Source organism: Pagrus pagrus (genome assembly GCF_965226575.1).
Source record: "Pagrus pagrus genome assembly, chromosome: 18".
NCBI classification, from domain to species: Eukaryota; Metazoa; Chordata; class Actinopteri; order Spariformes; family Sparidae; genus Pagrus; species Pagrus pagrus.
The window spans coordinates 25,536,080-25,563,859 of record NC_140202.1 but is presented as its reverse complement, the minus strand read 5'-3'; the positions used below and the strand labels follow the sequence as shown (position 1 = coordinate 25,563,859).

Genomic DNA, 27,780 nt, shown 5'->3' with positions numbered 1-27,780 from the left:
CTGCAGAATTATTTTCTGATCAAAAAACATTTCATTAAAACACAATGCTGCAATTATAATTTGACATATTACTGTATTTATTTTGATTCTAGTTTAATATTACTGGTGCAGCTTTATATATATTTTTTTTCCAGTACAAATCTGTGACCAGGTTAGATTTGGACCCTCGTATATCTGCCTGCAGATGCACGTGGGATGAGTTTGCCTTCAGTGCTCCCATAGAGAAGTCAGATGACGTAGTATACAGAGCGACAGAGTCCGTGTAGGAAGGAGGTCGGAGTGGATCAAGCGGTCTAACGCAGGTCTAGTGCTGCGTCCCAGTCAACGTCAAAGGTCGGAGTTTCCTGGTTGAGATTTCCAACTTCCGAACCCCAAACGTTCCAGGTGCACAGCACCAAAATTCGACAAAAAAACTTTATTTAACACCTTTAGCAGTGGTTTTACACCTGGAAGCATATAGAAACTTTCTATTTAGTCCCCTAATACAAATACTGTTATCAACAAATGCCGCTTTTTTGCCACTTGGCATGAACAGGTAATCAGCTGTTTGGACTCATCACCAACGTTTCCGCAGAATCTTGTAGAAGTTTGTGAATCCACTTGGAAGTTATGCACCTTCTCATTGCACACACTTGACCTCCATGCCTGTGGTGAAAAACTGTGCTGTGAGAGGATGGGGTAAATGGAGGGTGTCTGTGGATCTACAGCTAAAAGAGGTTCTCAGTCATCCAGGTCATGGTAATTCTAAGTGCTGTATCGTAGGCAGGGGAGTTGCAGGCTTTTAAACTCTGTGTGGGAGTGTCCTTACAGAGTTGTTAAGGACACGTGTGGGTTGTTGATTTAACCGGCCTTCGTGTGGGTTGTTAGGGCTAGGTGAGCCCAGGTGTGCATGGGTATTAAGCTGTCTGGGGAGGGAACTCGGTACTGCATTGTAGGTGGGTGATAAGTAATGTTGTTGTTTCTGTTTTTCCAGGTCGACAGAGGAGGTCATCGCCCTCTTCATCTCCATTGCGTTCGTGGTAGACGCAGTGAAAGGCACAGTCAAAAGTAAGCTCCTGACACACGCGGCAGATGTCTCGTTTCTCGTTTATGTCACTGTTCTCACAGCCTCGCATTGCTTTTTTACCACGGCCCTCTCGCTGCCACGTTACTGGCATTTTCGGCTGTGCTAATGAAGAGCTCGGTAGTCGGCTCTGACTAATCAGAGGCAGTGCTAACACTAGCATCATACCTGCTGTCAGATCCAGCACCAGTCCTGTCTTTGCCAAGCGTCAGCCTTCAACTCAAGTCTGATTTTTTTTAAACAGCCAATTACACTGAGACAAGACACCGTCAAATCCCCAGAAGAATCTCAACTCACACTGTATTTAAGTGTATTTTTTTTTTAAGATTATAATTTAAGTGTACAGCTCACTAATTAGTATGGCTGTCCTCGACTGAAGAATCCTTTGTTGGCTGATTGTCATAAGATCTCTCCAACTAATCATTTACGCCATTTAATTAAAAACTGTCAAACTGTTTTTTTCCAGTCTCATTGTCCCCACTGAGGATGAATGCAGTCGTTCAGAAGGATCTCTTAAAAACTAGTGCTTATTAAAGAACAGACCACATTTTTTAATAACATCGTGATGCCAGATATAATTTTCCAGCACAACTTAACTTCCTTACATAAATCCTCAGACAACAAAAGACCAAAACAACTGATAAGTTAACTAAAAGCAGAGAGTTTTCAGATAGTTTGGTGGCGGGAAGAGAAACACATTACTTCCTCTGTTCCTCTGGTGGGTCAGCAGAATGAGAGGCTGAGAGAGATACTAAATTAATCAAATCCAGATTTTTGAGCCCGGCCTGCAGCAATGTTCGACCAGCCCTGCCTTCACCGCACCCCCCCCACATCTTAGTATATCATAAATATTCTACACAATTTAATTTCCCCCCCAAAAAAGCGAGATGACGATAGCGGGAATGTAATTTATTTTGAATGCGATGTTTGTCCCTGTTTTGGAGATTGCCGGTGCAGTAGTTCAATTTTCTGAAACCATTTGTAAAATACGCTCCGAGCTCATATGCCATTACCATAACATTAACCTGTGCTATTCTGTTGACACTTTTCATCCGAAAATATTTTCTGCAGTAACATGAATGCATTCATTTCTGGCTGTGCAGCCAGTCTACTGTACAACTTAGCCATGCCGCATAACTTTCTGCCGGTTTGATGGGAAAAAAGCCGGCGTGAAGGTCGCGTCGCACACACTCTGCCATGACGGTGACGATGGACATTATTTCGTCTTGTGTGACACTGTTATAGACGAGGCCGTGTCGTTCTTCTTATTTAAAACAGTTGTTGAAGCACTGCACTACAGAGTCTAACATGCCAACCTTCAACATGATGCTTGTTAATGGGGCAGGCACACATTATAACTGCCGGGTTGTTGATACTGTAGCTCTGATACGGGTGTCAGGACTGATTTCAGTGAGTCGGGTCAGTCTGGTGCAGCTGCTGATGCAGCGCCAAGATAAAATCTTTCTTAAGGAGTCTGATCGTTGAGCTTTGATCTTGTCATTCTCATTAAGATGATTTAAAACATATTTGATATTCACTGCATGCGAACCAAAATGTTGAGAAATGAACTAACGATCCCGTTGATCAGATTTCGGGGCAGCGCCACAGATCAGCTGAGGTTAATCTCACTTTTATTATCTCCCTGCAGACTTTACAGCCCTCGTCACCCAGGTCTCTCCAACCAATATTTCACCTAAATTAGGCATTTTTTTATGTATTTTAGTGCTGATTGCAGCATAAATAACTGCTTTTAATGTTGTTTGTTCGTGTGTTGCACAGTCACATGCAGGATTTTGGGTTTAACCGAGCAACACGGCCAGCTATCATTCAATGTGCTGTATTTACTCAGTTATTAGATACTTTACATTTTGCTGATTACATTCACATATTTCTACTTGAGTAAAGTTTTAAATGCAGGATTTGTACTTCTTGTGGAGTATTTTTCGTGCAAGTTTTTGATCATTAACCTGCAACTGGTGCTAGAGGGAAAGTCACCAAACTCATTTAATTCATCCTCTGGGAACCATGCATGTCTGTACAAAACTTTATGGCGATCTGTGTAATATTTATTAACATACCTGACTGACCTTGCCATCCCTAGAGCCAACCCATTAGCGTGGCTAAAACTCACTGAAAGTATTGGTGCGGTGTGGGGTTTCTAGTCTTTGCTGGTTTCAATCATCTTCAGCTCAACTAAACACTGGATGTGATTTCAGTCTTTCACAGGTACTACCACGCCCCGACGCTGGCTAACAGTAGCATAGAGGACTTCCCTCAGGGCAGAGACCTGCTCGGGGGAAACAGGAGCGAGGTGGCGGCCGGCTTGGCACTGAACGCCCTCCCTGAATCCTTCATCCAGTGCACTCGAGAGAGGCCCGTCCTCTGCCTCCTGCTGATGCTCGGGACATTATGGATGGGCTACACACTCTACCAGTTCAAACGGAGGTACGTGCAGCACCGCAGCGCTGCAGCACTGTTCAGATAAATCACTGGAGAAGTTTAAATTGTGTTTGGGTGGGAGCTCCGCCGGCTAGGACGAATACTGCTGAGTTGGCCCCCTTGACTCTAAAGATTGTCAGGGAGTGACAGAGCCTGCAGGAACTTTTTCCCAGACGGGCTCTCACAAAGCACCCTTTTTTCTGTCGAAGCTTCTGTTCCAGCCTGTGATTTAATAAGCATTAATATTCTACTTCTGATTGCTCCCAGTAATCAAATCAACCTCAAAGCTGGATTCAATTGTGTAAGCAAAAGGCGGATCAAGGTACTTAAGCAGTGTCAGGATTGCAGCCATTGTCCTTGTCTTGTCCACAGTAATTGTATTCCTTTATTATATCTCTCTCACTCTCTCTCTCTCTCTTTCAGTCCGTTCCTGCACGCCAAAGTGAGGGAGGTGCTGTCGGACTGCGCCCTGCCGATCTCGGTGCTGCTGTTCTCCTTCATCGGCTCCTACCTGTTCAGTGACATTGAGCGTTAGTATCATTCGTTGCTTCCACAAACACCAGAAAGTGCATCATTCATGCTATATCAAGCTATACAGTCACTGAAACAGGGCATAATATTGGGTTTTGTTTTCTGTTTTCGCCATATTTCGCCGTGTAATGACACTTTTTAGATGGAAGGGAGGGTTAATGTGCAAAACTCTTGAGTCTGACCTACAAATTAAGACAGTTGAGTGAAATTAGGGACCTCATCATTCATCTTAGAATCACAACACTAGAGAAAGTCCTTGTTAAAATGCGGTCGTGGCAGCGTTTTCTTATAAAAATAATTTCTTAACTAGAATGACACTCAGAGCGGCACCTACCTCTGCCAAGGCCTAACAGTCTCCTTTCATTCTGTCAAGGCTAATCCAACATCCCATTTGTTACCGTGTGGTGGCTGAATAAAAGACAACCCTCCAAGAAAACATATTTCAATCTGATAGATCTGGATTTTTATTGGGCTCTGCATCAAAATCTACTCACTCATAGATACCAGACACCAAGAAAAGATCCGAGAATCTGTTCTTTTATCCGGATCTGCACCAAAAGTTAACGGGCTCTATTCTGGGCTGAGACCCATCTTCCATCCAAAGTTTCATGGAAATCAGTTCAGTAGTTTTTGTGTAATCCTGCTGACAATCCAACCAACCAGCAGACAAACAGATACAGGTGAAAACAGTCTAATTAGCTCAGGTAACGAGCAACGAACGCAATGTTTATGACCAGAGTTGCAGTGATTCTGTTGGTAGAACCTGCATGTGCATCCAGCTTTTATTTAAAAGCTTTACATGCATTACAAAATGTAAAAATCATGGATATTTTCCTGCAGACATGTTGCCGTAAGGTTTTTCTGTACCAGCTGCTCTTTGACCGCGGCCCGTAATGACCCCGTCTACATGTCGATGCGCCGTCGAGCTGCAGACTCGAGGGAGATGTTAGCCGCAGAAGTATTGAATTACCATCTGAAAATTTTTCTCTTAATGATATCTTCAATATCTCTCAACATAGAAGCACATGAGTCTTTTGAATAATTTAATCATACTGTAGATTAATTTCCTTGACATCAGCTTTAATTATCTCAGCTCCTTAAGAAAAGTCATGTTTTTTTCTTCCCTCTTTCTAAATACTATGATTCTCAGCTGCCGTTGATATGGCGCAGAAGACAGTCGGAGGCGAGAATCAGAGCTCTGGCAAAATTAAAAATGCTTTGTAAAAAATGCCACACCATAGCTGCCAAACTCATCCAAAAGTAATGACTCAGAATCTCAAACTGAATTGATTTAAGATGCAGATCGTATGATAACGTTGATTAGATGGAATGACTTAACTTCCCTCCTTTTACTTTTGACCGCTGATCAGAGACACATTTCCTAACACAGTAGCTCCTCTCTTGTAGTTTCAAGCCTGTGCAAACACTAGAAAACACTGCAATCATTGCCTATGCAGAAAAATGTACAGAACGTTAATTTCAAGAACCCTAAAAATCCCCAAAATATCCTCCTCCCACATGTAAAGTCTTACACCACAGGCGACGGGGCGTGTATGTTTTTCCTCACAGCTTTTTAATGAATGTGGAAGTGATTAGCAGTTGTGTTTCCGTGCTGTTAACGAGGGCAAATAGTTGAAAAAAATCAAAAAACACTTTGAATGGAAGCCCGGCGTTTGTTTGGTGAGGTAACACTTTCACCACATTGTATTAAGAATGAAACATTAGGGAACTTAATTGTTTTAAAAAGCGGTTGCTCGTCTTTTTTGGGGGGGTATATTTACACTTTTTGGACTCCGAACCCGCTGAAGGGGCTCAGACTCATCGCTGGTTCGCTTCCAAGACAGGATGTCTGACAGCGAGGCCTCCCTTATTTGGTGCCTTTATTGTCTTTTTATGTTCCCTAATCAAGGCGCAGGCCAAAACACATTGGGGATTCTCAGTTTTTTATCCTCTATTGTTCAGCATCATTTTGAATCTCCATTCATCGTTGCCAAGGCAGCAGCTGCTCTCCAGGGGTCGACACAGAAAGGCTGAGACGAGCGCCAAACCCTCAAGTGAATTTAAATTTAAGTGCCCGGGCCAATTTTCTGTTCCTTTACCTCCAGAGACAATAAGTCATAAGATAATAGGCCCATTATTGTATTGTCATTTCCACCTAAATTTAACCAACTGCGCTTAATTCAGCGGCATGTGAGGGGAAACGGTTCCTAAATGAGACATCCAGCACCTGGAACGCATCCAGCCTCTCTTTAGAAAACAATCGCTGGTGTGAGAACGTGAGTCATCACAACAGTTTGAGAGACAGTTATGTTTGTGAAGATGGAGTCTGATGTGTTTTTGGAGGTGCAGATAGTGAAGTCGAGGAAACATTGTATTCCTATCACCATTTAAAGTTCACAAAAGAAACTCAGGTATTATAGAGGTGTAATCAAGTGGGTCTTATCCTGAACTGCAGTTATCTAACGAAGTAAAAACACAGAGTACGGAGTGTATTTTCTCTTCCTATCTGTTGAATTAAACTCATATTTGTAATCATGGCTACAGCCGAGGATATTGTGGTTTTTTGGGGGGATTGTTGTGGCCAAAAATGGCTAACTTCACTGCAACTTTTCTAAAAAAATTGCGGCGCATGTTGCATTTTCTTTTAGGTGTTGCTTTGATTAGACAAAATTGCAAAGGTCATGCAGGATTCCCAGATGTTCATTTTGCGTTAGTTGTTGTTATCGCAACATTGCAGCTTCCTGGAGGGACTGAAAAGTGATGTCCTCCACCTTGTTTTGTCCAACCAACACTCCAAAACCCAAATACTTTAAATTTGCTGTGAAATCAGACAAAGAAAACAGCAAACTCTTGTCTTTGAGAAGCTGGAGTGTTGTGTGTTTTGGCTGATCAAGGACTTTGATTTATTGATTGGTCCTTACACCTCCAGATGTAATTTCTTCTCTTCCTCTTTGAACAGTTCCAGTCTTTAAAGTTCACGACCGGCCCGTCTTCAACGTGGCTCCGTTTGAGAGGCTGTCGGCCATGAACGTGGTCAGCGCCATGGGCCTCGGCTTCCTCCTGGCCCTCCTCATCTTCATCGACCAGAACATCGTCGTCTCGCTGACCAACGCACCAGAGAACAGGTAGAGGCAGATAAAGCACCTATCTCGTGATTTTTCATCTTATATATACGACTACAAAACTGTCTGAAGGGAAAATATTAGTGAGGCTGAAACCAGGGATATTAAACTCTTTCTACGACCCATTAAAAAGCCACCACGGACCTGTGGGGCTCCAGTGACCCCACTTTGAGATGTGCCGAAATATTTGGACATTTGCCGGTCTGTTAGCGAGGGAGAAGATGAACCGAGCCAGAAACGTGACATCTGAGTCAAACTGTCACAGTCGGGGAGCTCCGAAGAAGCCTCGGAGCCAAAACACGATGTTGAGCTTTTTACCCCGGTTCCTCTCAATTTGCATCGGACCAAGTCAGAGCCGCCATCAGCCATCAACCATCAACCAGCCCCACAGTGAAACATCTATAATGATGGAATTCAAGCTCTTATCATCTGCATTTGTTGGGCAGAAAATTAATTGGATCTAAATGTCACCGGAAGGCAAAACAAAAGTCTGCTATAGCATAAAAAAATTCATTCAATCCATCCAACACTACTCGTATTGTTTCATAAATTACACCAGTGTTGTTTTATTTACTCTACATGAAAAATCCAGCTGAATTAAAATACAATTCTCCACTAAAACAGCTGTAGACGAGCTGGAACTCGTCTGTTCCCGTCTTTCTCTTCTGATTCTCGTATTTATAGCGTCTTCCTACGCAGATCTTTTATCGCATCTCGTCGTTGTTTTCTGACACAATTCATTTATTAAAAAATATCTCTCATCATTATGATTCTGCAAATAAAACACACACCACACAATCTTTTTATCTCAACAATCTGAATAAACTGAATAAACAAACTGACCTTAAAGGACAACGCAATTTCATACTGTTTGACTTTGTTTCTATGTGGCGGACCCTGCCACCTTTCTAGCTTCCAACAGTGTTCTGGGGAGTTCTGAGTTTATGTTATTACCTCATTAATATTGTAAATATTAAAATTCTTGTTCTTTCTTCTCCAAAATGACATCGTGCCCCTTTTGAATTGTCAAAATTATGAATGTTTTTTTCAATTTAAACATATGTGACCTAATTAAATAAAGTATACGTAATTATTAAGAAAAGAGGTGAAAATAAAGCCTCATAACTTCATTTTTTTGGTATATACATGGACTGCATTTCAGTTCTTATCCAGGTCGATTTACACTGTGCTGGATTCAATGTCATGCTCAAGGGCACGCAAGCAGGACGCGCGTCTGGGGGATTGTTGTGATCAGTCTGTCGATATTTCTTTACGTAACATTTGCTGGAGACACTTTTTTAGAGTGAACTTCCCCTGAAAAACACACACCGCCCTCCCACAGAGCCGGCTGCAGAGGCAGGGGGAGATGCACAGCAGTGATCCTTCACTAACATGTGCAGAGAAAAAATGTTGTGTGGCATCATAAAGGTCGCAGTCATCCTTTTATGTAAAAAGTTACTGTACCGTCACGCTCGGCTTCCGATGTCATCGCCGGCGACATGTCGATTCATGTGTTGGCCGCGCATGAAAAACATTCAGGGGAATGCACAACATGGATGTTGTTGTACGCTGAATGAGAAGAATAAGTGAAAAACACGAGCGACGTTCATTCAGGTTGTGTTGAAGGGCACCGCTAACCTTAGGAGAATGATGCCCTTTGTGAGTGTGAGTGTGAGTGTGAGTGTGTGGACTGCTGTCACGTGTGCTAGATATTACAGTATGCAAACTTATCTGTGTGTTTTCATGTGTTTTTTCTCTGTGGTCGAGATGAGTTGTTGTGGTTTAGCCTGTTGTTGGACTGTGCGGCGGTGTGTAACAGTTATGTTGCCTCCTCAGGTTGCTGAAGGGCACGGCGTATCACTGGGACCTGATGCTCTCCGGGCTCATTAACATACTGATGTCGGTGCTGGGGTTGCCCTGGATGCACGCCGCCTTCCCCCACTCCACCCTCCATGTGCGCCAGCTGGCTTTCGTGGAGCAGCGCGTGGAGGGCGGGCACCTCTACGAGACGTGAGTTAACCCGCCCCATCATCGCCGCCGCTAATCAGGCGCTCAATTAAAGGTCGTCTTCAGAGCATGTGGCGACTGTAATTTAGCGTTGCAGTGCTACTGTATCCTGCTCTTCACTGATTGCATGATTACTATGTAACCGAGCATTTTCTCTCCGGGTTGAAGAGGTGAGGGACTTGTTAAGAGATGAGAGGATTAAGTTCATCACTCTGGCCGCACAGATATGTGCGAAGGTGTAGTTAGTTATATTCAGGATTTGTTAAGTAGTTAAGTGGGATGAATGGGGCAGAGGAGACAATCCTCTATAAGACTCTAATGAGAGATATCGATTGCAGAAAAGTCTGCAACTCAGGGTTCTCGAAAGTACGAAACTAAGATTCAAGATTTCTAAATCTGTGGTTACTCAGATGTATTACAAGGAACTTTTAACTGGTTATGAAACAGTCTCAATTTAATACTGACGCCTCTGTATGACCTACATAAGCAGAAGAGACCTTAATGATTCTTAATAGCTTTCACCGGGTCAGAGTCTGAAAATCCAAACTATTTTTCATGTTTGACGGCTGAGGATGAAATTAGGAGCCTGAAGAGAGAAGCTGCTCTGTAGTCTGGTGGTGCGGCAGCAGAACAACTGGCTTAAAACGTTACCTGAGATAAATCTGCTGATGGCTTATTATTATGAAGACACAACAGTACGAGGGAATTAGTGATAATATGGCCTTAATAATCCAGCGAAGATGTTCGACCTCATGCGTCTTTTATTTATGAGTTTACCTGGCTGCCTTTTCACTTATAAATGGGTGAATTTGTTCTTTCTGTACCCTTTTTAAAAGTTATGGTTAAAAGGACTCTCTCAAACTACCTAAACTTGTATTTTGAGAGTAATTTATTTGCCAAAAAAAGAGACAAAACACACAATAAACAAGTTAAAGATAGGTTTGATTGCTAGAATATATCGTGTTAATGTTGTTATCGTGAATGTGTTAGGCGACGCATAGTGGATATCTGATATTGTGACAGTCCTAGCAGGAATGTATAAATTTAGCTTTAGTTCAACAAAATTATTTTTACCGAGCAACCAAATCTGTTAGCTGTAGGATTACATGTGACCTGGGTGTCTGAACGTTACTTAAACAAAGTTAACATCTTATGTGTCAGCATCTTAAGTAGGTCGGAGGTAGGTGGGTAGGCTTTAGGAGCAGAAAGTGTTAAAATAAAGACAGATATATAATACCAACTTTATTCGCTTGACACTTATTGAAGCATTTAGACATTTTTTTTTCTACCTGCGCACATTTTCATTGCATCTCTGCTTTGTTTTCTGACTTTTTATTTAAAATATGTCACCATTATGCAAATAAACATGCGCTAAACAATCGTTTAACCTCATAATTACTCGTGTATTTTGGCTGAAGGTCAGTTAGTTAGTTAGTTAGTTAGACTCATGCATTTAAATTCTTATCTCTGTTCAGTTATAACGAGAGACAGTACTGACTAAAGAAGAGTGAAAACAACATAAATATGAATAAACAGTCTAAACAGGAGGATGTGAGCTGCTTTTTGAAGGTGTCTACAGATCTTAAGCCCAAAGGGAGCGAGTTCTTAAAGTTTAAGAGCCACAACCTCAAAATCACTGTCTGCTTTTTTACTTTGAACCCTGAAAGAAAGAAGCCTTGGTCTTAAAAATTGACAATTTTTCAGATGGAAAATGTGCAATAACACTGATAAGAAAATCCTGTCCTGCATTGTATAAAACTATTGTGTGCTTTCCAGTAACTGTTCATTTGTGTGTGTTATCGTGTGTGTGTGTGTGTCTCCCCAGTATCGTCCAGGTGAAGGAGACCCGGCTGACGTCTCTGACTGCCAACATCTTCATCGGCGTGTCGGTGCTGCTGCTGCCCCTCCCGCTGCAGTGGATCCCCAAACCCGTCCTGTACGGCCTCTTCCTCTACATCGCCCTCACCTCCATCGACGGAAACCAGATGTGCGACCGCATGGCCCTCCTCCTCAAGGAGCAGGTGAGAGAGCGTGTGTGTGTGTGTGTGTGTGTGTGTGTGTGTGTGTTACCATATGTCGATTGCAGGGCTCTGCAGATCAAACGGTTGACTGGGTGCCCGGTGGTGGAGGACCAGACCTGTGTCAAGAAAAATTTGCAAATCTAATTTTTTTATTTGTTTTCATTCTACTCAGAATACCAGGTGGGAGTGAATTAAGACAGATCTGTCAGTAAATTAACATTATTATTATTCAAGTGGTGGGCATCAGCCACATGAAGATGCTTATTAACACCATCTTTATTCATTATCCTCCCGCTGACCCTCTAACATGCTCCGTCAGATCAAAACATAAACTCAAAATCTACAAGAATCTCTTTTCTCTTGTGTCTCTGCTCCTGTGTGTCCGATTTAACCTTCCTACTGAAAGCTTTTCCCTCTTAACTGTACTCTGTAACTGCACACGCTAGCGCCTCCAAATGGTCGTGAGAGGTTACTGTTTTTTTCCTTTAATGGTCCCTCTAACCTCGAAAATGTCTTTGACTTATTGTTGCTTCTCTCGGATGTTTGAGCTCTGAAGGCTGTTTTCAGATTCATGAGCTGAAGGGTGAAAGTTTCTCTGAGCTCACATTAAATCTCAGTTAAGGATTTTTTTTGACATCACAACTAGTTTTGAAGTTAATTTATGTAGCACCATTCAGACACAGGGCGATTCAAAATGCTTCACAGGGGCATGTAAATACATTAAAAGTAAGACAGTAAGAAAATTGCATTTGAAAGACAATAGGAAACATAGTTAAGTAGTAGTTATCCATCTAATTTTTTTTGGAGAGCCACAGTAAACACAGATGTTTTAAGCTCTGACAGTTTTAGCGGACATCAGCAGGAAGCTTAAAACTAAAAGCTGCTTCACCTCGCTCGGTTCTGATCCTGGGAACAAAGTGAGTAAACCTGTTTCCAGACGACCCGAGGGCTCTGGATGCTTCGTCACGTACACAAAAATCAGAAACCATCTCGTGCTTCATGAAGTTATAAGATTTAGAAATCCATCTTTTGTGTGAAGTGGAAACTTGACGCCTTCAGTGCACAAACTCTGAGAACGGTCTTTACGGTGAAATAGGATCATTTTGTGTCCAGAAGTTAAACATTTTAACTGGAACATATTTGTTTATTCATAGATTTTTGGACTTTTCACAGAGGGAGAAGGAACTTTTTCTTTTTTTTTTAAAAAGCCAAGCTGTGTATTTTTTATATGCCTTTAAACTTCACTGAAGAAGAGCTCTACTGTCTTACCCAGAAATCCTGCAGACAGTACAGTGGGCTCATGTTTAAAAGTCCCGGCATCTTATTAAATTTTCATTTTTTCCATTTTATTTTTTATTTTTAGCAGGAAACGACATCAGAGCGATGAAAAACCATTGCCAGCTGTGAGCCTGAATCAGTTTTAAAAACCAGCAGTCTCCTGCTGTCCTGCAGTGAGGACGAGACCAGTACAACATAAACAGAAGAAACAAGTTAACAAGTTTAACGAGGAATATTTCTCATATGGGCGAAAACATACCGATTTCAAAAATAGATGAATCAGTTAATTTGTAATAGCTTGTCCAGTTCTTCTGTAGGTTTATCAACAAAAAAACTCCCAGGAGGATGAGAGAGTCATTCTATTTTACTGATATTTCACATATTCACATTCAACATGAAGGTCAAGGTCACTCAAAGAAACTTCATAACATTTCTGATGTTTGTTCGTGGTTGTATCTCACTGTTATGTGCTGTTTTTTTCTTCTCAACATCACAATATTTAACAGGAAAGTAACTCCTCATAAAATCACAGCTGAAATGGATCACACAATCACAATGTCTGCCTCAACAAGAAGCTTCAATTTTATGACTCACAAAGTTTTTGAGAGCTTTTCACGCCCTCGACAATGGAGAGTGGAGATTTGTTGAGTCTTGTTTCTGTGCTTTATAACGATTGTGACATAGTTTTGCAGGCAGAGGTTCAGACCTGACACCAGATCAGTTGGGGGAGATGAGTTTGTTTTTGTCGGAGCTCCACTCAGACTGGAGAGACGGGTTTATTCTTACATAAACACCTCATCGAGTGCAGGTTTAAAGTACCCCGCCTCACATATTCACACAGGAGACGCCTCATGCTATAAAACGCACAGATTTTACTTCATAAGAAAGCATTGTGTGGAAGCTAAATGTTATTTATGATCTGAAAACCTGCAGTGCACTTCTGAGAGGGTGTGTGGGCCGTCCTCCCTCCCTGAGTCATTTCTTTAAGACTGCAGGAGACTTGAGGACAGTGAGGAAAAGAACCTCAGGGTAGATTGTATTTTAATCTGTCCTGATCCTCTCACCTCCTGCAGACGTCTTACCCGCCCACCCACTACATCCGCAAAGTGCCCCAGAGAAAGATCCACTACTTCACCTTCCTGCAGATGATGCAGCTGCTGGTACTGTGTACGTTTGGCATGTACCCGATACCGTACATGAAGATGATCTTCCCTCTGCTCATGATCCTGCTAATTCCAATCAGGTACGACTGCGGCAATTTTTTGTCTGAGCAAATGATTTTCTCGAGTGCTTTAAAGCGGGATGACATTCAGCAGAGGCACAGGTAACGAGGGCTGCGTCTGACCTGAATCTGCCTCGGGATGAAAAACCTGTTTCATCCACAGTCAGAACCACGAATCTCTCTAAACAGCACAATGTGGGGGAATAAAATAGACAGTTCTAGTTTTATTATATCATATTTTTATTTCTATAATGAGTATTGTATTTCATCTGGAAACATCTGGCAGTCGAGTCGAGATACAAATGTTTTGTGCCGCGGTTCATCGGTTCAGTCTTATTAAAGAGAATATATGAAAACAGAGGCTGCGGATCGAACAGCAGATGGGCGTAGTGCATTATAAATTATATCTGTAGATTCACAGAATAATTTACCAATGCGCCCTCGACCGCTTCAAACTGTAGTGGAATATCTTCAATAAAACAACACGGTTTGCACTCGAAAAACTGAGAAGGAGGTACGACATCCAACAAAGGGTCACTGGCTAGAATTGAACCAGCATCACTGCAAGTCATTTTGCATGCACAGTGACCATTCGGCTACCATCTCAAGACCAGACAGTTCATCTTCTGTATAATACCTAAGGCTGAAATTATATTGTTTTTCATCATTTCGACCTGTATTCACTCATTTATTTCGGTGCACTTGGGGGCAGTGTGTTAGCAAACACATCTTTCTCAGTCTTTCGTTGCCCCTGACTCAACTTGTTGCTGCCATCAATTTCAAAATAAGCGTATATTTACAAAATGCAATGATGACTGAGGTGGTTAAACACTGGATATACTGGTAATTATCAGATGTTGTTTAATTTATGTTTAAAACCGCCTCCTAACTTTTTTTAAAATTGGGGTTCTTGGATGTAAAAACCCAAAACAGCAAGCTGAAAGACATTAACATGCCCTGTAGAGCTGAAGATAACAGCAGAGGCGGGCGATAATTATTAAGATTCACCCTTAATATATAAACAGAACAGCTTTTATACAGAAGAGACATCTTGTTCAGTTCAGGAGGTGTTTTTCTTTCTAGTTTTACTGCATTAAGTATCATTTTCTAGTTGATATGCAAAATATGCAGCCAGATCTGTTGTGGCATTATGCACACTCACATACTTGTCCATCAGCCGTCACTGTATGGTTGATTTGCTCTCTTGTTCGCCGGTACTACTGAGAAGGAAGTGATGAATCATGTCTGATAAGATCTGACATTTTGATGGTGTGATGTTTCCTCGTCTTCGCTGGACTAACAAGTAACGACTAACACGAATTCTGTCTCCTCTGTTTCCAGGAACAACGTGCTTCCTCATATCATTGAGGCCAAATACTTGGACATAATGGATGCACAACACATGTAGCTACGGACGGAGACGAAGTTCTGGATCCGCGAGAAAAGACGTCTAGAGTTTAAAAAAAAAAAAAAGAAAGAGAGAGAGAGAGAGAGAGAGATGAGGATTTAAAAAAACAAACGTATTTTTCAATGCAAAACTGTATGGAAGCAAAAAAAAAAAAAAAGAAGGAAGGAGGAAGTACCGACTGTTTTGATTTTTTGTATCCGATAAGAACATTCTTACAGGTGAAGCACTGGAAATGTGGGAAGTCGTGTGTGAGGAGGAGAGATGAGAGCCGTGGGAAAATGTTTTTCCAAACATGGACTGACAGCATCTCTCTGGGGGAAAAAAGTTCTGCAGAGAAACTGGAACCGCCCAGAACTCCCTGTTTCACCTCCGTTTTGACCCCTCGTTCAGTGCCATATACCTCCATGTTCTCCTCTCACACCTTTTACATTTTATGGTAACATTTTATCCTCACTTCTGTGTGTTCATCTGTGTGATAAGCTATATGGGTAAGTGCTTCAAGTACTCACTAATACTGTGTAAGGAATACAAATGCTGCCAGTGTACATTATCGAGTACTTAGAAAGGCGTAATGGCACAATGTAAGTATGAACAATATCTTTTTTGACACTTTGCACTCACGTTGTGTTTGTACACTGTCATTCGGGTCAATTTTACATACTTACACTGTGTTGATAAGTACTTAAATACTTTTCCAACGAGCGAATAAGCTGATATGAACGCTGCATTTAGGCCACTGCAAAGTCTTTACCTTTTTGTATTGCTGTCATTGTGCAGTGTTCAAACCTTAACATTCCTGCACCTTTTAGCTGTGATTCCCTCTTTTTTCTACCAAGGACACTTGTGCTCGTACATATTTAGTTTCTGAGTCATTCCAGCAAATGTCAGTGTTCATTAAGGTAACACAGTCGCCAGAGTAAATGTTGGCTATTGATGTTGTAGCATGTCTTTAAGCTGCATGTTAATGTTTCTTTAGGTTTAGTTTTGCAATTTTTATGTCGGGTTAACGCCGTGCTTCTTCTCTGGTTGGTTAGAGTTAGGAAAAGATCATGTTTTGGCTTAAAATGCCTATTTTGTTTTGGTCTCTGTAATCACAACAGGAGATCTCCCGACTTCCTCTAAAAAATACCTGGTTGTAGTCGCCACAAACATGGCTGGAAACGCGCTGACTTCCAGTTTTCCTGGAAATTGTCCGTTTATCTCCTTAAAAACGTTGCCTCACGTTTCTAATATTGAACCGCATGCCGTATCGTAGAAATGTTGATATCCTACAAGTATCCGGTTTTAGTCGCCACAAACATGGCTGGAAATCCACGACTTCACATCAAAAATATCATTTTTCGGTGCCACAGACGCAGTTGAAGGTGTCCCGACTAGAAATGTTGATATGCTACGTACAACATGTACAAATGTTTAAGTGGTTCAAAGAAACTTTGGCTACCAACATTTTATTCTGGCGACTGAGCTGCATTAAGGAGAGAAAAAGGGAGCGTGTTTGCTTATGTGTGTGTGCGTGTGTGTGTGCATGTGTGTCATCAAGCTTCCTGCCTGCTCTTTAGTAAAAAAACCTCATTTTTAAGGTGTAATTTAAAGTCTCAGCTGAATAAAAACATACATTCCACAGGTATATATATATTATATATAATTATTTAGAACGACAGCACAAACCAAAACATATAGTGAAATCTTTATCAAATTATGAATATATTAGAATATATTATGGCAATATAGAAACAAAAAAGTATTTTAGGTTAAAATTGAAATAGAAATATTTATTTATCGTTATCTTTTAAGTACAAAAAGATAATTTTGTGTGTTGTTTGCTCCTTTTACATTCCACAGTTACTGATTCTTGTAATCTTGAGTGTGTCGTCTTACATCGGGCTTCTGCCGCAGTGTTTACATATCAGAGTCCCTCCCAGCTCCATGTCAAAGTCCAACACAGTTCTGGTGCATTGCTCGTTAAAAATGAAAGTCAGGTAAAAGGTGGAGAATAAAATTAAAAAAGAAGAACATTTGTGGGCTTTGGATTCAACAAAAATGCATCCCTCTTTTTTCTTTCATGTGAACAAGTGTTCCAGGATGAGTTTTAGAATAATCTGGTCTTGTTTTTTCTATTTAGATGTTATGATTAGATCAATGCTTGCAAAACGTTGTCATGTAATAAATCCAGACGTCTGGAGAGATTATCTTGTTATCTACAATACAAAAAAATAAAAAAATAAAAATAAAATTTCTAGGCACTGGTTTGCGTAAAAAAAAGCATGACTCATCTGGGTTTTTTGATACAATGTGATGCCAATGGTCATGTATCCTACACAACAATAAAAAAAAAAAAGTAGCAAGTCAAACAAACAGTAACTTCTCAGTAAACCGAATGCAACGCTCAATATTCAGCAATACTGTGTATAAAAACAGAACTTCACTGGTGGGATCCGGGTTTCCCGAGCCGGACGGCGGACCCATCAGTGAAGCAAAGACAGGCCAGCTGTATTTTTTAAGGCAGCACCTTTTCAGTCCATCCTCGTGGTACAAAAAGCTGCTCCGTGCTGATTAAATTATTGCACACATCAAGGAGAAAAAAGAAAAAAGAAAAGAAGAAGAAGTTTTGCCTGTCAACGAGGCGTTCAGTGCCACAGGATTTTATTACGGTTTAGTTGCTTTCCCAAATATCCAAATGGCAGCTCCCTCATGCAGTTCTGTTCAACTTTTTGTCTTACAGATGTGAGAAAGATGTCCAAAATTTTAAGCAGATGTCTCACGCCGAGATAGCAAAGGCATGAAAAGGAAAAGCTCGGCAGCATTTACATAATCCTTGGACTTGAGGCTTAAGACAGCACTAGTGAGAGAAGAGAGAGAGATTGCGAGGTATGAAGTAATATGTACAGTTTGCAATGCAAAGTTTAGTTTCTATCGACTATCCATTATAATCCATGGCAAAGGTATTAGTTTCTAACTTTGGACTGAGTACAGAGATTTAACCATTCTTCTTCTTACGTGACAGTATTGTTGTTGTTCCTTGATATCTTCTCTGTACCGATGATTTTTGGAATAGCAGCAAATTTCTCTCAGATGACTCGAACATTGGATTTCAGAGTGAACGACGCACTCTGTTTGTGAAACCTTGACTCCCCCTCCCACCTCCCACCTCCTCCTAATTGGATTTGTTTGAAAATTGCGTACTGTGGTGTTTTTTTTCTTTTTCCTTTCCTGATTTCATATAGCCGACAGTACTTTTTCTAATCATGAATGTAAGATGTGTGGATTTTTATATAGCATACTAATTTAGGTGTCAAACAGAATCTGTAATTTTGTCAAAAAGATCAGCTATATTTGTAAGCTGTAATATGTAAAAATGAGAAAAAAAATGGTTATCAAACAGAATGTGTTGGTTTATTATAGTATATATATATACTGTACACTGAAAAAGAGAGACTATCTCAAGCTGTTTGCCAAATAAAAAGTAGTAGTGATGTAAATATCTGTGTGTTTGTGTTCATTGGGCCGCAGCAGACTGCGTATCATGTTTTATATGTATATTTTTGGCCTTTAAAGGAGGATTCCTTGTAATCTTAATGAACCTCTGACTGTTTCTGCAGTGCAGGGGTTCTCAAAGCGGGGTCTGAGGAGCTCCAGGGGTCCTTGAGGGGTTTCCAGGGGTTTCCAGGGGGTCCTAAGCAAAAAAAGGAATAATTTATTTTTACTATAATCCCGAATATGACTATTTTGATCAGGAGCTTCATATACTCTTTGTAATAATACTTCAAAAACAAAAATATTATCAGATGAGGAGCCCAGGGATAAAATCAAAACATCAGTTTGGGGTCAGTGGTCTAATTTTGTTGTAAAAAGTTTGAGAACAACAGCTCTGGTAGCAACAACAGGTCCAAATGTCCCCGTGATAAACACTTTATTCTATTATAAGGTATCAAAAAAGGGCAAGAAGTTGAGGGTTACATGTTTTATTTCAATTAAGTGGGAGATCAACTTCGGTAAATAACCTCAAAACTTTTGGTACCAACCAAAATGTAGCAGTAGTATCAAAACCTGTCACGTACTGAAAGATTGTATTTATTCCAAGACAGATTAGCACATTTTTAAATGCCATTTTAGTAATTTTAACAAAATGTAAAAGGGGTTTTGTATGTGCATGTTTATATTCCCCAAAGGTATTGAAAAAAATAATGTTTGAAACTTCGGTATCATATCAATCTTCAATATTTCCCTTTGAAAACACGTGAATATCCCTGCTGAAGGCTAATTCTAGTGGCTGCACCAGTTTTCAGTCCCTGCCTCTCCCTTTGTTGAACACAAAAAATATCACTTTTAGGCATTTTTGTCTTTATTAGACAGCAGAAAGCTGGAGAAAGGATGGTTGGTGTTTCTTTTTAATAAAACCGTCAATGTTAAACTCTGAATATTGTACTTTTTTACTCCTTTTTAGAGATACGTGGCTCTCACAAGACAGCCACACGACAAACCTTAAACATCCACAGCAGGAAAATGAAACATGCACTTTTAATTCAGCAATATTAATCCAAAAGCACGACACATTAACTTTTTATTTTTATTTTGGACACCTCTTGGTTAGGGTTAATGAACATTATCTCAAATTGCTGGGATCATTCACGCTCCCAAGAGGATGAACCCCTTTACATTTTTATTTGCTGCATGGCTTCTCCTCTGGTGCCACCTTCAGGACAAACTTCATATCATACGCCACCACTGAGGCTCTGTGCAAATCCTCTTCCTGGGTGATGACGTATTGTTGTTTGTAATAGAAAACTGTGATCTTAATTAAATTTCACACAAAACAATCATTTAAAAGTCACTTTCCAAACACACCATCTGAACTTTGCACTTGAATGCGCATGCGCAGAGCAGTGCAGCTCTCCAAGTCATACGAGAGGAGGAAGGACAGACAGACAGACAGGTGATTACCAGCAGTTACAGCACTTCCTGCTGCAGACAGACACGCAGAGGGGGACTCCTGTCTGTCTGCCTGTATTGTGGGCCTGTCTCTGTGTCTTTGGGGGCCGGGTCATGAGACTCCAGGGCTGGGCCTCCTTCAGCAAGCTCGCAGCTGGATCTCTGTGTTCAGCATCCTGGAGGACGCAGCCAGCAGCAGCAGCAACATTAGCGGGTCTCTGCAGGCAGAAACACGTGTATCCCCTCAGTCAGCCCGGAGCAAACATGGCAGAGGAGGCGAAGAAACTGGCCGCTTATGCTGCTGTGGATAACCACGTCCAGGTACCGTTAGCTTACGTGTTATATTGTGTCCCCGCAGCCGCGACTCAAAATACAGTATTTTGTCATTTTAGCTAGCACGCTAGCAAAAGTTAGCTAACATGCAAAGGCAGAAGATGGGCAGCAGTGTAGCCTAGCTTAGCTAACTTATTATCTAACTCGCACGGTTTTAGGAGGGAATTAGCACGCTGTTATGCATGTTTGTCCCGGGATAGTGGGCTAAATATACTAACAGTCATGTTACAGCATGTGTTAGACAGCCAGAGCAGGTTTAAGTGATGGGTAGCCACAAATAGATGAGCTAACGTGTCTTGCATGCCACAGCCTGGGGCTAACAACTTTGTACTGCTGTTGTAATACAGTGAAATACTGATAATAAAGCAGCATTTTGTATTTCACAGGCTAGATAGTGAATGTGTGATACAGCAGGAGGTTATTTTGCTTGTTCCAGATGCTTGAATCAGACATTTAAGCCTCCAACATCCCAATAATGAGCTCATTAACATGTCAGAAACAAGAAAAGTGACCTGCAACATGTGCTACCTTTTGTTGTATACGAGCATTTTGCATGAAGGTGTTCATGGTGTTTTGCTCCTTTACTGTTTGAAAACAAAATGCACCGTGATTATAATCAATTAAATCAACTCTTATTACTGTTCATGATATTGCAAGAAAGTTAATCGCCAAATATTGTGATAATTGAACCAAAATGGACTGAAAATAATCACTTTTTTTTTCTTAAAATGTCAGTATGTGCTGCCTTTCTTTGTCATTTATGATAAAAATGAAAAGTATGTGGGTTCTGGACAAAAGAAATGTCTTTTTGGACTTTTTGAACATTGTGATGAGCATTTTTTTTGCAGTTTGTGTGACATTGTATAGACTGAACAGTTAATCAGTCAACCTTAATAATCAGCAGATTAAGGGATAATGAAAATATTAGTTTCATTAGTATCATTAGTTTCAGCTTTAATGTCTAACTGGAGATGTTGATGATAATCAGTGCTTATAAATCAGGTTGTATTCATGTAAAAACAAATATATGCCCTTACTTTATCCCCTAAACTTTATCAAAATGAACCCTGAGTGTTTAAATCCCTAACATGTTCAATATAAATGCATATAAAAAGACATCTAATAAAAAAAGCAATTTGAAGACGTCACATTTTGTCACTATCTGACATTTTATAGAGTAAAAGATTAGCTGTGAAAGTAATTGGCAGATTAATCGTCAGTGAAAATGATCATTAGTTCTCGTTCACAGATCTGTAAATGCTCGTGTAGCTCATGGCAGGTTTTTAGCTCTCAGCCACTTTAAAGACCAGGTGTGAAATGTAGCGTGGTGGCATCAGTGTTGAGTTCATCTCCGTCTCTCACAGAACAACCAGGTGGTCGGAGTGGGCAGCGGATCGACCATCGTCTACGCTGTGGACAGATTAGGTGAGTGAAACCATCGTAAGTCTGATTCTGGATGTGTTTAAATTTAGTCTGCTGAGGTGAGGAAGTCTTTATGTTGAAGAGCACAGGGTTGAGGTGCAGTGCCTGACATGTTTCAGCTAAACTCTTTGTTAATACTGCAGAAAGTGCACTAATGATCCGTGTTGTTTCTTCCAGCTGAGAGAGTGCGTCAGGAGAAACTCAACATCGTGTGTGTGCCCACCTCCTTCCAGGTTGGTTTGAGTCTTTGAGGCTTCTAATTATATTCATCCTGGTGGCTCAGCGCTGTAAACACAGTATTTGGCAACAGCATGTACTGCAACATCCTGCCTTTGAATGCAACTCGTTACTACACACCATCTTTTCTTTTTTTTTCTCTAAACATATACATCTTTTTCAGAATGAATTGCAAGAAAAAAAACTATAAAAATGCTTTTCCTTTTCTGCTTTTCTTGTCTCACTTCTCGGCCGTCACATCCTCTCCCGTCTCTCTCCACTCGTCCTCCCACAGGCTCGTCAGCTGATCCTGCAGCACGGCCTCACTCTGTCGGATCTGGACAGGCACCCAGAGGTATGAAGAGCTCTTTTCAAATTAAACTGAAAGCCTTGGAAATGAGGAAAGGGCCACAATATGTTGGCGCTCAAAAACCTGTCAGTTTGAATCGGAGGCGCTGTGAAAATTATAACCGTGCAGCTGCAGAGAGACATGAATGGTGGAGCCGACTGTTACGGTTTGTTTTTCTGCTTGTGTAATCAGTTTGTTTGTCTTTACATTCCTCCTGCACAGCTGGATGTGGCGATTGACGGAGCGGATGAGGTGGACGCAGATCTCACGCTGATAAAAGGTGGAGGGTGAGTACAGTTTAACACACACAGCAGAAGTTAAACAGTATCTCAGTGTGATTTCTGCCTCACGCTCGTCCTCTCTTTGTCTCACAGCGGCTGCCTGACTCAGGAGAAGATCGTGGCCGGCTGTGCTAAACATTTCATTGTCATTGCCGACTACAGGTGTGTGTTTTGTAGTTCACCTTGAGAAGAAAGTGTAAGGACAGTTTTGCTAGCCCTCAGAGCAAAAGAGAAATGATGTTTTTTCCTCCCAGGAAGGACTCCAAGGCTCTGGGCCAGCAGTGGAAGAAGGGAGTTCCTATCGAGGTGATCCCCATGGCGTACGTCCCCGTCTCCAGGACGATAGCCAAACGCTTCGGAGGGGAAGCCAACTTGCGGATGGCTGTCAGTAAAGCAGTAAGTCTCTCTCTGTCTGTCTCAGCAGAAATTTGACTGTTTTAACTTCTGGCTTTACTTTATTTATAATATTTGTGTTCATGCTGTACTGTTGGATCTCTCAGGTTCTGTATCAGGAGCTCGTGCTGTGAGCTCATGTTTCATTTGCTCAAATGCCTCTGGCCCCCCCCCCTCCTCCCATTCAGACAGATTCTCCTGTGACTTGGATTGTGACGGGCCAATCAGAACCGTTTATCTAATACAGGGCGGATTTGATAAGAGGACTGACGGAGGAGCGTCACCAGTCTTGATTTTAAAAGCTAGTCACTGCTCTGATTGGTTAAAGTTCTGTCCAATTACGTCCGGTCTGCAGGTCCGTCCAGCACAACACATCAGGCTCATGAAACTCAGATCAAACTGCGCAGTGCTTATCAGAGGTGAACCCAGATTCTGTTGCTGCAAAGCCTAATTCCCACCTCAAGCGTGCACGTTTCGCTGCTCTGATTGGTTATATGTTCATCCAATTGTGTCCAGAGGCATTTTTGTGAATAAGTCTGGTCATGCCAGGCTAGTGGACATTACACACGGGTTGAAAATGATGAGTAGTTATACCTTTTTTTTAATACGGTGACAGTAAAAACGTTCTTTTCAGAAAGGATCGGAGCAGCTAAACCACTTAGTTTATTAAAACATTTAATAAGCATTACATCACTTTCATTACTGCCCTGAGTGCTTTTAACGCAGGGTCATTTGACATTACGTTTTTTATGTGACAATAATGAAATCAAAGTAGGCACTAGTTATAAGTAACGCTTTCTGGACTGGTGCATGAGCTTAAAAGTAGTCTGTGGAGCTGCAGACCTCCAGTAGCGCAGTGCAGCTGTTTCTTCATGAGCGGGTCCCTGTTTTGATTATCTCATGTGCGTGCTGGTGATTTAATTTTACAAGTGGTGATAAGATCCGAGATAGGCTGCAGTGCAAACAAACCACTAGTGTGTTTACACAATTAAAGGCAGTAAATGTATCAGTGCGCTCCAGTCCTCCGTCTGCCTTTTGAAAGCTGCTGTCGTCGAGCTGAGAAGAAACCTGATTCAGCTGCATTCTGCTGGAAGATGTTTCTGATAGGCTGGAGTGCGTCAGCAAACACTGGGGAGAAGAAGACTGCGAGCTAGTAGACGTAGATGTAGAATATCGGCTTTTTGTTTGCTTTCAAGAAAACTCCACAGAGAGCAGCTTTAAGGACCAGCTTGTGAACAACGTTGCAACCAGAGGACACAGAAAGACACCTACACACTGTGAACTAGTGTCTCATGGCTCCTTTTGACTGTTGAGCCCCGGAGACAGTTTGTATACTAATAAGTGGTCGAGCACCAGTTTGTTTACACAGGAAGCCTTGATGATCAAAGACGGGCGGTTATGTAATAATTTGCAAATATTGACTTCATAATTACAGAGGTCAGGCCCGATGAAGACAAGTCATTAGACTGCTAAACATCCGCTTAGCTTTTTTAATTTTGAAGATTTGCTGTTGAAGCCCGGCCAAGATAAACAAGTTTGATGGGTTTATTGAGAAGGATGTCAGAAATACTCATAATTCAACAAAATACATACTAATAAGTGTTGAGTGTTTACATTTTATTAGTAATTTAACTCTAATCCGGAGCCACATGTGCAGGAATAGCCTTGATTGACACATTTGCTTGTTACAAACTAGATGAGGGTAAAAAGAGCCCCGTCGATGATGTCGGTGAGTGTCTGAGGTCTGAGTTGTGTCTTTTCTGCTCCCAGGGTCCAGTCGTCACCGACAACAGCAACTTCATCCTGGACTGGAAGTTTGAGAAGGCTCAGAACTGGAAGGAGGTCAACACCGCTATCAAGATGATACCAGGTGAGGAGCTGCGATGGTCAGCGCATACAGCCAGCAGTAAGAAACACGAACACGATGTCACTCAGCTTCTCTCTGTCTCGTCCTCAGGCGTGGTGGATACGGGGCTCTTCGTCGGCATGGCTGAACGAGCCTACTTCGGGATGGAGGATGGAAGCGTGCAGATTCGGGATCCTTCAGTCAACTGAGGAGTTTGTGCAATGATCTCTCATCTCCTCATGAAATGACCTCCACCTTTACCCGCAAGTGCCCTGTTCACCATTTACACCCCGGTCTCCGACTGTGTTTGGACGGAGCTGCACCTCCTGCAGAACTGGACAAAACTGTAGCAGGGACGTTTTCACACATCTCAAAAACCAGATACGAGTGAGGATCACTTGATTTTTCTCATCGTGCTGGTGGTGCTTTGAGTTTTATAGTGCCTAATGAGTAAAATCAAGTGCATCTCATATACATATATATATTTTTTTTCCAGTTAGGCCTCCTGGTCTCACTGGGAATGTTGGCTCTTCCTGTAATTACCAGGTTTGACTGAATGTCTGCAGCACTGTGGTGAATCGCTGCAGAATGAAACTAAAGGTGTGCCTTGAGATTATATTTTAAATCCTATTAAAAGAAACAACGCTATTAAAGTTACATTTACAAATCTCATAATCATACATCAAACTACCGTCATCTCCTCGGCTGCTGCAGAATGTCCACTAGTCATTGTGAGCAGTCAGACAGCTGATATGCCTTCGAGTGCTTTTTGTTTAATTAGATCACAGAAGGGGGAGGAATCTGAACTGTACACTACAACGTAAAGAAGTTTTTTTTTTTTCAAGAAATTAATTTCTCTAATTAATATGCTAATTTGAACAGCAACAGGCTCCAAAAATTAATGAGATCGGTGGCAATTTAGGGGAAACCCTGCGGTGCAGGTACGAAGCTTCCATTACTTGGTCACTGTGTTAAGAAGACATGAAACACTGTGATAACACAACGATCGATCTGTGGAATTTAAACAGACGAAACGAAAATTGCGCAGAATGGATCATGTTAGCTTTTGTAGCAACAGGTTGAGAACCAGCAACCCTCAGGACGAGGTGAAATCCTCCTGTCACTGTGAGAGTATTCACTTCCTGTTGCTGAAACATCCACTCACTGCAGCAGCACATGATTCATGTTGTGTAATGTTGTGACAACATAGTGAGACGTCATCTCAATCATGCAGCTGCACTTGCAAACAAATGTACATCCTCTTCACCAGGAATTACAGGTTACACCTGTAAAAATGTCAGTTTAAGTGAGGACACGACTACATTCTTTCAAATGAGATTCTTAGCAGAGCTGGCTGGAAAATGTTGGCTTAGTTATTCCACAGGCCAGATGTGGAAATAATTCTCCTTATCTGTTGAACTTTATCATATAGCCGCTGTTGCTGTGGAAAGAAACATCTGTTTTTTTTTCTGCTGCGAGAGAAGACAGTGGAAATCTCTCGTGGTTTCTGTAGAGTTAAACTCACCGGTCGGGAGGGTTAAAGTCCGCGGCCTGTCACTGTTTGACAACAAAACAAACGACTGAGTGTTTGTACGTTCATGCATGTAACCTCCTCTTCCACTGTGTTCTGTGCCTGTAAGTGTTTTTTTGCATGACTTTATTCTGGTCACAGGAAGTCTTGTGCCATAATTTAGAAAGCTATAGAAAGAAGTGTAGAACATTTCGGAGTAACGACGATGGGCAGTTACGCTTTAAAAACGGTCGCAGTTAATGTTGAACTGATGTAGCTCAAATCGGATTTTCCAACAGCAGCACATTTACATGTGCCTTGGCACGCCGAAGCAATAACACATCCTTTTTATTCAGATGTAGCTAAATTAATTGATTATGTAGCTGGAAGCTGGAAATAGTTTAGATAAAAATGTTACCACCCACAGACGCAGGAGAGTAAAACAGTCTCTCTGCTTTTCTTTACATCAGGGATGAGTTTCTTTACCGTCCAGAACCACCATCATTTGTTTGAAATTTCCATACGACTGATGTCTTCGTCTCTGCTTTTGGCGCACAATGCCTTACACTCTGGTTTTACTTTTCTACGTTTTCTGTTTTTAGAAACATTTTATACAATCAAACAAATGCAGTTGGCCGACATGTTTGTCTACAAGTTTTTAGGTACGGGGCGATCAGATTCTGTTTTAATTCTGCTCAGATAAATCAAACGACGGTTGGATGTTTCAGCGTGAACTGAAGATGAACAATTCGTGGCCCAGTCGGGGTCCGATGTTGGGATATTTTTTGCACCAGCATTTCTTTTGATTTCTTTCTTTACAATCTGACTGTGAAAATGATTTTAATGTGATGGTACTATTTTTTTCTTTGTCAAACAATACAGGACCAAAAATGATACCAACGTGTCTCCTTGTTTTTATTTCTGATGAATCTGTGACAACTTGAAACAACTGAAACAAGTAGTCGATTAATAAAAATGTCAAACATGCACTGAGTTGAGCTTTGCAGATGTGAACGTGCAGATTCTGTAAAATTGTGATATTTTGCTTAAATTTACAGACAAAGCCACAAATCAACTAAATAACCACCTTGTAAACATCATTAGAGGTGAAAGGGTTAGTTTTTTAAGTCTGTACTGTATGTAAGCACTGAATAATCAAAGAAAATGGGAAAGTACTGCACTGTAATGTAAACCTCGATGATGCTGTTCTCCTTTATGGCCACTTGGGGGCGCCAGAAATGCAAAGCAGGTTATTCTGCTGCAAGGTGTCCAATCATTGCGAATCAAAGTGTGGGGTGATAAATGACCTTAAATACCCTGAGAGTCAATATCAGTCATGACCTAGACGAGCTGAGCAGCTGTTTGCACCACTTTAAAAGCTTTATATGACACATGTTAAGTAACTTAAGG

General features: G+C 41.3%; 2 protein-coding genes across 3 annotated transcripts in view; both read left to right on the top strand.

Annotated features, from left to right (window-relative positions):
* slc4a11 (solute carrier family 4 member 11) overlaps nt 1-18,570 on the top strand; it is an 86,211-nt gene extending 67,641 nt beyond the window's left edge. For both annotated transcript variants that reach the window (XM_084381086.1, XM_084381085.1), the window contains 8 exons: nt 974-1,047; nt 3,280-3,508; nt 3,926-4,032; nt 6,993-7,158; nt 8,992-9,165; nt 10,988-11,183; nt 13,535-13,704; nt 15,025-18,570. In XM_084381086.1, the coding sequence (XP_084237212.1) occupies nt 974-1,047; nt 3,280-3,508; nt 3,926-4,032; nt 6,993-7,158; nt 8,992-9,165; nt 10,988-11,183; nt 13,535-13,704; nt 15,025-15,091 (1,183 nt within the window). In that variant the 3' untranslated portion in view covers nt 15,092-18,570. The remainder of the gene's footprint in view (nt 1-973; nt 1,048-3,279; nt 3,509-3,925; nt 4,033-6,992; nt 7,159-8,991; nt 9,166-10,987; nt 11,184-13,534; nt 13,705-15,024) is intronic.
* A 1,482-nt stretch (nt 18,571-20,052) lies between these two features.
* rpia (ribose 5-phosphate isomerase A (ribose 5-phosphate epimerase)) lies at nt 20,053-27,264 on the top strand. Its single transcript, XM_084381449.1, has 9 exons — nt 20,053-20,341; nt 21,718-21,778; nt 21,953-22,008; nt 22,287-22,346; nt 22,563-22,627; nt 22,715-22,783; nt 22,876-23,017; nt 24,785-24,884; nt 24,972-27,264. The coding sequence occupies exons 1-9, from the start codon at nt 20,135-20,137 to the stop codon at nt 25,067-25,069; spliced, it is 858 nt and encodes a 285-aa protein (XP_084237575.1). The 5' UTR covers nt 20,053-20,134; the 3' UTR covers nt 25,070-27,264.
* Nucleotides 27,265-27,780: the final 516 nt, after the last annotated feature.

Excerpts from the sequence above, each read along its gene's own strand:
- rpia (XM_084381449.1), top strand. The coding sequence starts at position 20,135 with ATGAGACTCCAGGGCTGGGCCTCCTTCAGCAAGCTCGCAGCTGGATCT. Across the intron at positions 20,342-21,717 it reads CTGTGGATAACCACGTCCAG|AACAACCAGGTGGTCGGAGT; the intron begins GTACCGTTAGCT and ends CGTCTCTCACAG. Across the intron at positions 22,009-22,286 it reads GTGTGCCCACCTCCTTCCAG|GCTCGTCAGCTGATCCTGCA; the intron begins GTTGGTTTGAGT and ends GTCCTCCCACAG.